Source organism: Eurosta solidaginis, chromosome 3, assembly GCF_040869045.1.
Source record: "Eurosta solidaginis isolate ZX-2024a chromosome 3, ASM4086904v1, whole genome shotgun sequence".
Taxonomy (NCBI): domain Eukaryota; kingdom Metazoa; phylum Arthropoda; class Insecta; order Diptera; family Tephritidae; genus Eurosta; species Eurosta solidaginis.
In genome coordinates, this window is record NC_090321.1 from 66,981,497 (window position 1) to 66,996,332 (window position 14,836).

At 36.0% G+C, this 14,836-nt stretch overlaps 2 protein-coding genes across 4 annotated transcripts in view; one reads left to right on the top strand and one right to left on the bottom strand.

Annotated features, from left to right (window-relative positions):
- The window catches only part of Cpr51A (Cuticular protein 51A), a 91,995-nt gene that overhangs the window by 61,201 nt on the left and 15,958 nt on the right, over positions 1-14,836 (top strand). The gene's annotated exons all lie outside the window — the stretch shown is intronic.
- On the bottom strand, positions 8,690-14,178 carry LOC137243878 (waprin-Thr1). 3 transcript variants are annotated; one of them, XR_010950660.1, is made up of 5 exons: positions 14,077-14,178; positions 13,829-13,900; positions 13,531-13,698; positions 9,446-9,837; positions 8,690-8,878 (listed from the first exon to the last, which is right to left on the bottom strand). XR_010950660.1 is itself a non-coding variant. In XM_067772118.1 (4 exons), exons 1-4 carry the CDS (start codon positions 14,114-14,116, stop codon positions 8,772-8,774), a joined length of 387 nt encoding a protein of 128 aa, XP_067628219.1. In that variant the 5' UTR covers positions 14,117-14,164; the 3' UTR covers positions 8,690-8,771. The 3 variants fall into 3 exon arrangements, 2 of the variants coding, with proteins under 2 accessions (XP_067628219.1, XP_067628220.1); XM_067772118.1 differs by lacking the exon at positions 9,446-9,837 and having other exon boundaries at positions 14,077-14,164; XM_067772119.1 differs by lacking the exon at positions 9,446-9,837 and having other exon boundaries at positions 13,848-13,900; positions 14,077-14,158.

The window sequence follows — 14,836 nt, forward strand, 5'->3', positions numbered from 1 at the left end:
CTAATATCATAATAAATTTCTGTAGAATTGTCATTTTAAAAATCTGTATAAATATTTTGTATTTTTCATCATTAAGGCCATTGAAATTTTAATTCGGCACTTCAAACCAAACATTTACTCAAGCTTGAGAATTACTTTTATTGTTCAAATTCCTGAAATCGAGAAGAAAATGTTTTTGCTTATTTTTTATTCACACCACCCAATTTTGTATAAATAGCGCCCACAAAATTGATCTCGGTGTACTTCATACATAAAAAGCGGTGGAAGTAGTCTCAAAATAAAATGAATTTACGCAACTACTTCGCGCTATTGGTTGTCATATTTAGCTGCGTTTGGAATCATACGAGTTCGGAATTTCGCATTTTATCAGGCTCTCCTCGGAACATAGAGGATAGCAAATATTTGGTTTCAATACGCTATATGGACAAAGATTATTGCGTGGGTTCATTGGTCACTTTGGAGAGGGTGGTTACATCTGCGAGTTGCATACTAACTTTACAGAAGAACGGAATTAGTGTTGGAGCTGGTGCAACTGATTTGCGTTATATACCCTTAACTGGACAAACTCGCGGTGTGGCCTGGATATATGTTCCATGGGACTACGATCCCCAAACAGAACATATGAATATAGCTGTGATGAAATTGTGTGACCCGTTTCACAAGAGTAATACAGTAGATACAATAAAATTTTGCGGAGCTCCTTTAAAAGAGGGTCAGGAAATGCGAATTAGTGGATGGGGTTGGACCACTACAGAAAATGGTGAGATGACGAATATACTCCAATCTGATGTCTTGATTACAATGACAATGGATAAATGTGAACGTCGTTATAAGACAAAATTGTTAACTTTAACAGCATCAATGATTTGTGCTGCGTGTGGCAGTCGTGATGTGGGGGTTGGAGATTACGGGGGACCGGGCGTTGTTGATGAAGAACTTTGTGCGGTGGTATCGCATAATCCGATTCGTTCGGGCAGCTTGTTTCCGACTGTTTTTACAACTTTAAGTAATGAAAGAGTTCTAGACTTTATACATGAAGCAATGAAGCAAGGAAACAATAATTGCAGGGTGTTATAAATCAACTCCTGAGTGGAAAATCACCCTAACTCGGCTCACGTCAAAACATATCCAATTTATGCTAAAATAGAGCCTTTTCGAAACGGTTGCTGAGATATGGTGATATTTCAATCAGCAGGCGAAATTAGGATATTTCTTATTGTGTAATCTGTAAATAAATGTTTATAATTGCTATTTAAACAAAAAAAACATTTTTTATTGTATGCAATGAAAGTGTGACATATGCAAATGCCTTAGGTTGTGAGATCAAACTTTATTCTTTAATGAATAGAACATGAGATAAAAAGAAAATTGCGGGGTAAGTACTTTTAAGGCCCTAGCAAACTCCGTATAAACCAGCTGACGCAATCAACCTTATGGAAAACAATGTATTATGTTATTGACCTCATAGCATAACGCCTTAGTGATAACCATACCGTAGCTAAGCAATTTGTTTTTGGTTGAAGTACAAAGCTGAGCCTACCCTACAGTGGCGTAACCATAGGGTGGCATGGCTGGCAACATGTCACGGGCCTCCGACCCAAGAGGGCCCCGGGCCAAGAGGCCGCGAGCTCAAAATTTTTTTTTTACATTGTACCTGAGTATTTTATTTTATTTGGAAAGTGAGACAACTAAAGACTATAATACAATTTCAAGTTAATCGTTGAGCATTTCAACCAAACTAAACAAAAACATGTAGATTAATTTTTAGAGATGTACACGTTACACGTGAGAGAGGTTATTGATATCCAAAATTTTTTTGAAACAATTCAACAAATTTGTAAAATGTTTGGGCACAGTATCAAAAGATAGAATGTTTTATCAAGTTGTATATCTAATAACGGAAGTGAGTCATCAACTTTGTTGTTCGATTCGTTGAAGCCCAGAGCTCGCTAGAGGATGGTAAATTTCAATTTTGATGTGGTTTGCGAAGATTGGCTTCTCCAAGACCCCGGAAAGTTTGTTCAAAGTGAACATATTTTATCGAGTATTGAACATCATTATAAACCAATTGAAATCGCGTTTCTTTCAAATGAATGAAATTTTTAAAAAATCCAGTGTTTTGCAGCCTTACACTTAACAAGTTTTAAATGGCAATGATCTTTTAGAAAAAAAACTCTAGAATTTGTTGAGATATATAAAAAAGGACAGAGAACGACAAAGAAATAGACAAATCGTCGTATATTAGAGACCTTGCTGATTTATTAATAACTAGCAGACCCGGCAGACATTGTTCTGCCCTAAATTTGATATATCTGCATACATTTTAATAAGCTTTTTCCGTCTAACTCTGCCCTCGCCCCTCTACATTTTTCGCTTCATCTATCTCCATCTTCGTATCATTCTATCTCTTTCTCAGTCTCCTTCTCTCTTTTCTCTTCTCTCAAGTTTTTCTCATTCTTCTTCATATCTTATTGCCAGTCCCAGAGGGTGGTATGTATTTTGTTCCAGTCCCACTTCGAGTCTCAGTCTCAGTCCCAGTCCTAATCCTAGTCCCAGTCCGTCTCTGGTCTACTTCCCAGAAAAAAGCATCGTAAATACTAATATAGGCAAATTTATATACCAAATTTCAGGCAAAACGAGCCATATATACGATAGTTTAGAATAAATCGGTCCCTGGTCCACTTCCCGGAAAAAAAACTTTTCACAAACACTCTCCGGGTTCCTACTAAGTTATCCTGAAAATTTGAATAAAATCGGCGTGCTAGTTTCGGAGTCCATAAGCCTCATACAAACATACAAACATACGTACATACATCCTATTTTATTAATATAGATAAACAAGTAAGAACGGAACTTCATACCTTTCATGAACGGGGCTGAACAATAATATTATCCCATTCGTAATATCCAAAAAATCGGCTGTATAAGATATGAAATATATAGTGAAAAGATGTACATACCTAAGCGATTTTTAAAATAAATAAAAAAATAGATAGTTGCTTTGTGTGAGGATGCAAAGTTTCACGTTTGTGGTCTGCATGAAATAGCTTTGACCATGAATCACTTATATCAAAAAATATGTGCCGTGAACGTAAGTATTTGATGAAATTTGAAGCTTCTAGCCGTTAAGAAGGGGACAGAAATGACAGTTTATATACTACGAGCCGGAGCCGTGCGCATCTTGCGCAACCAATCTAATAAACTCTTATCAACAGAAATCAATAGTTCTATCAATCAATTAAAACTTACAGCTTGCGTTGACATCTAGCGTATGGTAGCAACTGCCGGCAATGCAATGCAAATATTCACAATAGTGCCATAGTACAAATAGATTTCTTTGGGTGCTCACAATCGTTTATCTTTAACAAATCTATAATATAAAAATAAGTCGGGTTTTCCTTCCTGTCCCTATAAATCCAGAACAGCCAAACCGATTTCCGCGGTTTTGCATTCGTTGGAAGTTGATGAGTGCTTTAGTAGAGCGTAATTTCCATACCCCTGGGTGACTAGGGTCTCGAGATATAGGCCAACGCGTGGGCCCGTGAACGCCTAGATAGTGTTTTTAAATTATGGGTATCAAATTGAAGTTGTTGATGAGTGCTTTAGTACAGGGTAGTTTTCATACCTATTGGTGATTAGGGTCTCGAGATATAGGCCAAAACGTGGACCCGGATACACTAGAATGTGTGTGTATTAAGGATATCAAATGAAAGCTGTTGCTGGGAGCTTTAAAGTAATTTTCATTGTGATATTCGATTTAGTCGCATCAACCTGGCAAAACTGATAAATATGCATGCGAAGCCGAAATAAAGACATGAATTAATAATACCCACATACCTATTTACATACTTCCTATTCGATTTGCCTGAAATTTGGTATATAAATTTGCCTATATTAGTATTTACGATGCTTTTTTCCGGGAAGTAGACCAGAGACGGACTGGGACTGGGATTAGGACTGGGACTGAGACTGAGACTCGAAGTGGGACTGCAACTGAGACTCGGAATGGGACTGGAGTAAAATAAATACCACCATCTGGGACTGGCAATACGATATGAAGAATGAGAAAAACTTGAGAGAAGAGAAAAGAGAGAAGGAGACTGAGAAAGAGATAGAATGAAACGAAGATGGAGATAGATGAAGCGAAAAATACGGAGGGAGGAGTGAATACAAAGATTAGGAAGAAGTGGAGAGGGGCGAGGGCAGAGTTCGACTGAAAAAGCTTATTAAAAGGTATGCAGATAAACCAAATTTAGGGCAGAACAACGTCTGCCGGGTCTGCTAGTTATTTTAATAAAATATAGCTAAAAAAAAGTACTACGACCAAAATTGCACAAAGCTCGCTAATAGCCCGAATTTCCATCTATACAACCAAAACTTTATTTATTCCAAATAAGAGAGAAAAAGGGGTCCGTACATAAAAACAGCAATTAGGAATAATATATATGATATATACCACCGATCTCTATAATTTTTTCAGACAACAATATATGCTATATACGTAAGCATTCGGTGAAATTTGAAGCCTCTAGCTGTTAAAATGGGGCAGTAATTACGAAAAGTTTCTTTTCTAAACAATCGGTTGTATGGGGATATATGCTATATCGGCCCGATCCGACCGGTTCCGACAAATGTCTAATGGGGCACCTAAATATGCTCGCTCACCAAATTTTATGAATGCATCTCAAAAATTGAGGGGCTAGTTTGCATACAAACAGACAGTCGGACAGACGGACATGGCTAAATCAACTCATCTCTTCTTCCTGATCATTTCGGTTTACTTATTGGTGGGTCTATCTCTTCTCCTTTAAGGACTTACAATTTTGAGATTCGTGACAAACTTAATATACCATTTCATTTTCATGAAAGGTATAAAAATTATTTTGTGTCTTTCAGCTTTCCTGAAGTATGTACTGCATTACTGTAATTTCTTACAATTCCTTTGACTACAGCTAGTGCTGAGCGATTATTTTCAAAACTAAAATTTATAAAAACCATGTTAAGAGAGAGAGACAAGACGGGCTATCTAACTTGGCTATTCGGTCTATTGAAATATTCCGATCTTTAAACTTTTATGAGGTTATAGACTCTTTTGCGGAACAGAAATCTAGAAAAAAAAATTTTCTTAATAAATTTGTTATTGAAATTAAATTGTTATTTTTATTTCATGGTAAATGCATTCAGGCTAGCATAGACTACATACAGTACAGTCCCTCCTGCCTAAGAGAGGAGGCCTATGGCCATTACTGGGACACATACAAAATGTAATTGAGTAAGCTGAATCTACAAGAGTACATGACGATTTTTATACTCAGCGTGCTTTGCACACAAAGTAGATATATTAACTTTGATTGGATAACGGTTGGTTGTACAGTTATAAAGGAATCGAGATAGATATAGACTTCCATATATCAAAATCATCAGTATCGAAAAAAAAAATTTGATTGAGCCATGTCCGTCCGGCCGTTAGCACGATAACTTGAGTAAATATTAAGATATATTCGCCAAATTTGGTACACTAGCTTATCTGGACCCAGAATAGATTGGTATTGAAAATGAGCGAAATCGGATGATAACCAAGCCCACTTTTTATATATATAAATTCTTGGAAACACAAAAAACCTGATAATTTAGTAAATAATACACCTAGAATGTTGAAATTTGACACGTAAATATTATACTAGCAGACCCGGCACACGTTGCTCTGCCCAGCTTTGGTCTATCTGCATAACTTTTAAGCAGTTTTTACATCTGACGCTCCCTTTCGTTATCCTTCTCCTGCCTTGCTCTTTTTCTGCGTCTCTTTCTCCCTCTCCGTCTTTTCCCTCACTTATTTTCCCCTTCATCTATCCATATCTCTCTATGCTCATCTAATTCTATCTATTTCTCCTTCCTTCTTTTCTCTTCTCTTCTCTTCTCTTCTTTTCTCTTCACTTCTCCCCTCATCTCTTCTCTTCTCTTCTCTTCTCTCTAGTTCGTCTCCATCCCTTTCCCAGTCTCAGTGCCTCTCTCAGTCTCAGTCGCAGTCACAGTCCTAGCCCCAAGTCCCAGTCCAGTGCCGCTCCCAGTCTCAGTCGCAGTCCCAGTCCTAGTCCAATTCCTAGTCCCAGTAGGTCCCTGCTCCATTTCCCGAAAAAGAGTGTCATAAATACTCATCTAGACAAAGAGCTACCTATGAACCAAGTTTCAGGCAAATCTAACCAAGAACAGCATTTGTTCACAAAGATCGGTCGCTTATCCGCTTCGGTTTCGTAAATACTAATCTAGGCAAAGGGCTATCTATGAACCAAGTTTCAGGCAAATCGAACTGTGAATAGAATTTGTTCGAATAGATCGGTCCCTGGTCCACTTTCCGGAAAGATACTTCACAGGAACGCTATACTATCTTTTAAGTTGGATCAAACTGTACACAGTGTGCGAATTTGATTGAAATCGGTTCAAAAGTTTATATATATATCAAACGTTATTGTTTGACAAAATCTTCAAGAACGGTCATTTATAAAATATATATCCCATACAACCGATTGTTCATATGAGAGGAGTTTCTCAATTTCTTCGTCATTTTAACAGCTCGAAGCTTAAAATTTCACAAGATGCTTATATATATGTCAAACGTTATTGTCTGAAAAAATCCTCAAGGTTAGTCATATATATATAAGATATATCCCATACAATCGATTGTTCAGATTTTATAAATTTTTGAAATTTTAACACATTATTTTTCAGTACCATTCATGAAAGGTATGACGTTTCTGGCACAGCCGAAGACAGTCCCGCTCTTACTTGTTTGTTCTTAGTTAACGGTTGTTTTCCGTGATAAAGTGAATTGCTTTATCACGTTAACCTTTAAATGCAATCAACAACTCATTGAGATATAGAAAAAGCATGTAGCTTTAAACGTTTAATTTTAAAAGTGAATACTAAGCCCTAATTTGATAATACTCTAAGACTTTAAAAAATAACTCCGATTGCAAGAAACACTTCCTACTACTTTTTTGAAATTTCTTACTTAGAAAGTATGCACCCAAGCTTTTGCCTAGTATGTTTTAAAAACTGTGGTACGTTGTCTGCTACTTTTTTCTAATTTTTTTGTTGTTTTTGTTTTTTTGTGCACGTACTAACAAAAAAGTTTTTGCCAATACTAACTCCATAAATCCATCAACCAAACATTTTTTTATTGCCAACTAATTTCCAAAAACTTTCATACACTTTCTACTATTTAAAAAAAATTTTTTTTTTTCAAATTATTAGCAATTCATACTTTTTTTTTTAGGGGCGATCATCAAGAATTATAAAAGATAAATGCAAGGCACAGCAACCTCCGAAGAGATTTGAGGCTGAGCTTCTCTTCCAAATTGAGTTGTGCTTCTTTTAGTTTTTCGATCTTCGGTGTGGTAGACGGAACACGCTACCAGCACATTATTATTATTATGAAACATTTAATTACGACCAACTAGTTTCTTAGAAATTTCATACATTTTATATTTTTACTTTTTAGAAACTCTTATTTTTTTTTTTGCCCAAGGTACCTAAAGTCTTTTCACGACACAAAGAAGACCAACTTAAAGTACTACTAATTATCCACAATTTTATAAATTTTCTACTCCTTTTTTCTGAAGATTTTTTCAACTGCCTTACTTTACCTCTACAAATGGTGTGTGTCCACTATTCACCGCAACCGATTCAGCTGTAGGTTATATATTAGGTACGCCACCAGAGGTGTGTGTCTCCGCTTTTCAGTACAACCCGTTCTGTGGTTATTTAACCACTGCCGCCAAGTGGGTATCCTAAGCATTAGCCGTGTTTTTTTACACGCGTATACGTTTACGTTTGCGCGTAAAAAGCGCTTATCCTCGCTTATATAATGCTTAGGAGACCCATCTAGCGGCAGTGATTAAATAACTAGCTACAAAGCAGGGTGTACCTAAAATCGGAGACACAAACCTCTGTTGGCCAAAATTTGTAACATATAGCTGAATCGGTTGCGATGAATTGTGGATACACACAATTTTTAGAGGTGAAATAAAAAATAAATGTAAGGCGCGATAACCTCCGAAGAGATCTAAGGCCGAGCTTTTCTTTCAATTTGCGTTTCCTCTTGATTTTCCCTACAAATTGGCCGGACGGGACCTACATGTTTTAGCCGACTCCGATGAGTTTTCACTGAGAGCTTTTCATCGCAGAAATACACTCGGAGTGCTTGCCAAACACTGCCGAGGGCGACTCCGCTTAGAAAAATTTTCTTCTAATTGAAAAACCTTATTTCTAAAAATTTTATGTTGCTTTGCCCGGGGTGTGAACCCTGAGCATTCGGTGTGGTAGGCGGAGCACGCTACCATCACACCACGGTGGCCGCCAAGAGGTGAAACATAGACACATATTCAGTTACATTTGAGTGTAATGCGTATTGAAATTTAGTAGGACAAATTTTATGCGCAGCAATTTCAGAGATGTATTTAAAGTTTGACACTTAGCAGTCCGTATAAAGTTTAAGCGTACACGTCTATAGATGTAAAAAAAAAAAACGGCTATTATCTAAGTGAGGATAAGCACTTTTTACCCGCAAATGTAGATGCATATGCGTGTAAAAAAAAAAAAAAAAACACGGCTAATATGAAAATTGTCTGATATAAGTTGTATCATATAACTCACTAATAGCCAACTGAGCTTACATAAATACAAAAAAAAGTACATGCACATGCAAAAATGTCATCATTTATTTAATAAAAAAATTTATTAAAAAAAAAATGCACTGTTACTTTGTTTAGTTACTAAGTTCTGACACATTTCATTCGCTTGGTAGAACGATCCATTTCACATTTCTCGTAAGGGCTGCATTTGGTATTGCCACAGTAGGAACCCTGATTGCTGGAATCGGCTAGAGAGAAAAAAGACCGTAAAAATAAATGCCATTATTGCAAAGCAGTGATTCAAAAATTTTGACAAACAAACAAGAAACTAAATTTTCGGGTGTTTATAATCTGCTCCGATAGCAGTAATAGGACCTTCGTATATCTAAAAAAAAAAGATTAAAAATGGGGATGTTTCAGTCAACAGTTAAATTACAGAAGATATCATAGAATCAGCGTCTCTCATGAGTTGACCTCACAGTAGATTATAGTAATCAGATTTTGGCGCCGTATACCTCCGAGGATATTATGACCGAGCGTCTTTGCCAATATATGTTTTGCTTCTTAACTTTTTTACTACAAAATGGTGGACCTAAATGGTTTATGTCGACTCCGAACGGCAGCTGCTAAGGCAGATAATTTTTTTTATGGCAGTAATACCCTTGAAGTGCTTGCGAAACCAATGCCGAGGGGCAACTAGAAAAATTTGCTAAAGTATTTTGAAGTTGGTTGTCCCGTCACTTTAGTAGAGAACCTTTCGTTAGTTCACACTACCTGTAAATCTCGGTTACCTAACTGTTTATGTTATACTTAACTGTCTGGAACTCTCCGCCGTTTCGGTAACCACCCCAATTTCTCCACATCTATACAAGATCAGTCTTATTCCAATACGCAATGGAGTTTAGTTCCAAATGTAAATTTCTTAAGCAAATGCGGTCGGTTTAAAAGTATGTAATGCACCATAACTGTAATCTCGGACTCTGGTTTATTGTCTATGCCAATCCGACGCGTATAGTGTGAAAAATACCACCAACTAAGAAAAATACCGCTGCCCTTAAGCTTGAACATTGAGTGGAAAATCACCCTAACTCTGCACACGTCAAAACATATCGACTTTATGCTAAAATAGAGCCTTTTCGAAACGGTTGCTGAGATATGGTGATATTTCAATCAGCAGTCGAAATGACGATATTTCTTATTGTGTAATCTATAAATAAATATTTATAATTGCAATTAAAAAAAAAAAACAACATTTTTGATTGTATGCAATGAAGGTGTGACATATGCAAATGCCTTAGGTTGCGAGATTAAACTTTATTCTTAGCTTTAAATTTCCCTCTTTAATGAATAGAACATGAGATCAAAAGAATATTGCGGAATAAGTACTTTTAAGGCCCTGGCAAACTCCGTATAAAACAGCTGATGCAATCAACCTTATGGAAAACAATGTATTATGTTATTGACGTTATAGCATGACGTCAACGCCTTAGTAATAACCATACCGTAGCCAAAGGGCCAATTAATGGTGACTTATCCATAACCAGATAAAACAACTTATCGAACCAACCTTATGGAAATCAATGTAATCGATTAATGGTGCCATACCATAACGCTAAAGCCATAACCATACCATAGCCAACCAATTGGTTTTTGGTTTTTCGCCATATTCATAACCTAAAAATATTAGAGTTGGAGAATTTATTAACTTTCTGTAGTTTCTATTTATTGTTTTGGATACGTTTTTACTAAGAGACTTATTGTTTGTGGAATATGTTTGAAATTTTTTGCGTTTTCTTCATTTTTATGAAAATGTCATATGTTTAAGGTTATGACACCATCAATCGATCACAATGGAGATGATTATGGATATGGGTATTAGACTGGGTCGATTTATTAACCGATATCGCGCCATCGATTTTTCGATCGGATTTGGGCTCAGAAAAACAAGTTCCACTACGCATACCCAAAAAAATAATTTTCGAGCCCGCGAAATTTCTTTTTTTTTTTACTTTTTTCGACTTTAATTTTTAAGGTTTTTTTCATGACCTACTAAAACAATTTTCATTTGATTGTAAAATTTTCATGTATGTCTTACCCAAAAATGCCCGCTAAAAACGTTGGGGATAACAGTTTTTTGAAAAAACAATATATTTTTTTTTAGGTTTTGGGGAGTACTTATTTTGTTCGAAAAATGTACCCTTTCGCCATTTTTTGTTTTAAGGGTTTTTCAGCATACATGCAAAAATGTTTTAGATGAAAACGAATCCACTTAAAATTATGCGCTAAAAACGTTGGCGATAGAAGTTTTTTGAAAAAAAAAAAATATTTTTTGGGGTTTGGGACATGTTTTGGTCGAAAAACTTGTTTTCCTGAGGCCAAATCCTATCGAAAAATTGATGACGCGATATTGGTTAACTTTCGTCCATACAAATCGACCCGACCCAATGGGTATGGTTACGACTATGGCGTTAGGGTTAAGGAAGTTTAATTGGGCCTTAAGCTGAGCCTAGCCTACAGTGGCGTAACCATAGGGTGGCGTAACCATAGGGTGGCATGGCTGGCAACTTGTCACGGGCCTCCGACACAAGCGGGCCCCGGGCCAAGAGGCCGCGAGCTCAAAAATTTTTGTTTACATTGTACCTGAGTATTTTATTTTATTTGGAAAGTGAGACAACTAAAGACTATAATACAATTTCAAGTTAATCGTTGAGCATTTCAACCAAACTAAACAAAAACATGTAGATTAATTTTTAGAGATGTACACACCACACGTGAGAGAGGTTATTGATATGCAAAATTTTTTTGAAACAATTCAACAAATTTGTAAAATGTTTGGGCACAGTATCAAAAGTTAGAATGTTTTATCAAGTTGTATATCTAATAACGGAAGTGAGTCATCAACTTTGTTGTTGCTTTAAAATTTCGATTCGTTGAAGCCCAGAGCTCGCTAGAGGATGGTAAATTTCAATTTTGATGTGGTTTGCGAAGATTGGCTTCTCCAAGATCCGGAAGGTTTGTTCAAAATGAACATATTTTATCGAGTATTGAACATCATTATAAACCAATTGAAATCGCGTTTCATTCAAATGAATGAAATTTTTAAAAAATCCAGTGTTTTGCAGCCTTACACTTAACAAGTTTTAAATGACAATGATCTTTTAGAAAAAAAAACTCTAGAATTTGTTGAGATAAAAAACGACAGCGAACGACAAAGAAATAGAGAAATCGTTGTGTATTAGAGACCTTGCTGATTTATTAATAATAAACAAGTAAGAACGGGACTTCATACCTTTCATGAACGGGGCTGAACAATAATCTTATCCCATTCGTAATATCCAAATAATCGGCTGTATAAGATATGAAATATATAGTGAAAAGATGTACATACCTAAGCGATTTTTAAAATAAATAAAAAAATAGATAGTTGCTTTGTGTGAGGATGCAAAGTTTCACGTTTGTGGTCTGCATGAAATAGCTTTGACCGTGAATCACTTATATCAAAAAATATGTGCCGTAGACGTAAGCATTTGATAAAATTTGAAGCTTCTATTCTTTAAAAAGGGGGCAGAAATGACAGTTTACATGGAGTATATATACTACGAGCCGGACCCATGTGCATTTTGCGCAAGCAATTTAAAAGTTTCTTATCAACAGAAATCAGCTGTTCCATCAATCAATTAAAACTTACAGCTTGCGCTGCCATCTAGCGTATGGTAACAACTGCCGGTAACGCAGCGCAAATATTCACAATAGTGCCATAATACAAATAGATTTCTTTGTGTGCTCACAATCGTTTATTTCTATTAAACGGTTTTATTTACGTTGACTTGACAGGCTGCACGGCTGCACGGCCGCTGTGAACGAATTTTGTAATTAAAACTTAAGTAGCTTCCCGATAAGCTACACGCTGGAAACTTGGAATATAGTTCAGAACCCGATGACAATGCAATAATATGAAAAAAACTCCGATAGGTGGCGCATGGACCGAAATGTTTAAAAAAATCGTATTTGTGCTCCGATATGGCTCATATTTGGAACACATATGGCATACATGAATAGAAAGCGACATATGAAAAAAATCACCACAAGGTGGCGCAAGGATCGAGATATTAACGCATACGTGGCGCTGAGTTGAGTAAAGTATTTGGAAGGATTATGTGACTTAGATTGTAACAAATTGTCAGGAAAGGGTCCTTGCAACAATGAGTCACTAAATGAACTAAATAGAATGAGAAATAATAGGCAATTAAATAAAGACTAAAAACTTAGTATAATAATAAGAATCCTACAGCGAGGAGCTTAAAATGTCACAAGATGCTTATATATATGTTTGAAAAAATCTTCAAGATCGGTAATTTATAAAATATATTTCGCATACAACCGATTGTTCATATGAGAGGTGTTTCTCAATTTCTTCGTAATTTTAACAGTTAGAAGCTTGAAATTTCACAAGATGCTTATATATACATATGTTTGAAAAAATCTTCAAGATCGGTTATTTATAGAATATATGTCTCATACAATCGATTTTTCAGATGCTATGAATTTTTGATATTTTAACACATTATTGTTCATCTCCACTCATGAAAGGTATGACGTTTCTGGCACAACCGAAGACAGTGCCGCTCTTACTTGTTTGTTCATAGTTAGCGGTTGTTTTCCGTGATAAAGTGAATTGCTTTATCTCGTTAACCTTTAAATACAATCTCTGGTTTGCAAATTTAGGACCATATTTCGCCAAGAACTCAGCAATTGACTGAGATATTGAAAAAGCATATAGCTTTAAATGCTTTATCTTTTAAAGTGTATACTAAGCCCTAATTTGATAATACTCTAAGGCTTTAAAAAAAAATTCAAAGTTTTACCCCCAATATTGAATTGTTAACCCTTTCGTACGTACCATATTTGCTACCACCTGATTTACTGTCCATATCCACTTGATTTCGTTGTATGCAAGACCTTTCATTGCATAAATTTGGGCAACATTTGCCACCGATGCTACTACAATCGGAATCATGTTTGCATTTTGGTGTGCAGCTATAAACCTTCGTTGATGAGGGGCAACCAGCTAAAGGAACGGACGATCAGCACACAAATAGAAAAAAAAACAAAGAAAATAAAGGAAAGTTACAAGGGGATTTCCTTAAGTATTACGTTTTTGTTATTTTATAACTTTTAAATAATCAACTGACACATACTTTGTGCATTGCTTATTACCACTAGTGTTAACAACAACAACAATGGCAAAATCACTTGGAGAGTTGCAGCGCCTGAAAACACAAAAAAAAACATCACATGTAAAAAGTGGCGGGACAGATAACGGTTAGGAGGGAACTCGTTATTTCGTATATGCAAATTTTATGTTTAACACTTCAGTCGACATTTTTTTCGCAATCGAAATAACCAATTCACGTATTCAGAGATTTACATAAGAGTTGGCTCATACCGTTGTTGTTATTTGCTGACAATCCGTTATGACGAAACATGTTGTTCACTTCTACACTTTAAAACAGAAACTACCTTAAATGCTGCGCAGGCCTGATGTGTTTATATGTATCTTTGTTCTCTGCAAATACTTAATAATAGTTAAGGTTTTTTCTCTGTTTGAGTTTTGTTTTGAGTAGGTAATTATTTATGCATGTAAGCGGTTACACATATGTACATATGTATGTATGTATGTATCAGGAGCGACCCAACCGTCAAAGAACAAGTTGAGTACTGGCATAGGCTCTAAGTTTCGATTCCAACTTCACATTTCATTTAACAAATGATTAACAGATGAAAATGAAGGTGGCGACTCCAGGGGCTCTTCGGAATGGCAATAGTCGATAGCTAACATCTGCATTCCTTCGTCATATATTAACAAAAAGAGGGCCTCCGAAGCTTCTGAGAACGTTCTCACAGAGGTTCCCAGGTTTACTCCCCATTTTCTAACCGAGAAACGAGTGAGCTTCTCTATGACTCCAGCAGCTCCAAAGACAGCTTTTTGAAAGGTCAGCAAGTAACAGGGAAGCCTTTTTTGGAGGCGAGAAAGCATTTTGGATGTTTGGGAATGTTTGTGAGCATGTTAGAAGCTTCTATTGGAAGATGGGCTTATGCTTTCTTTACCTAATAAAATACTTTTTTTTTTTTTTTTGATCAAAGCTTTTCGAAAGCTCAGCAAATGCGTGTGGTGCTTGCAAAACTTTGCAATATTTTTTAGGAAA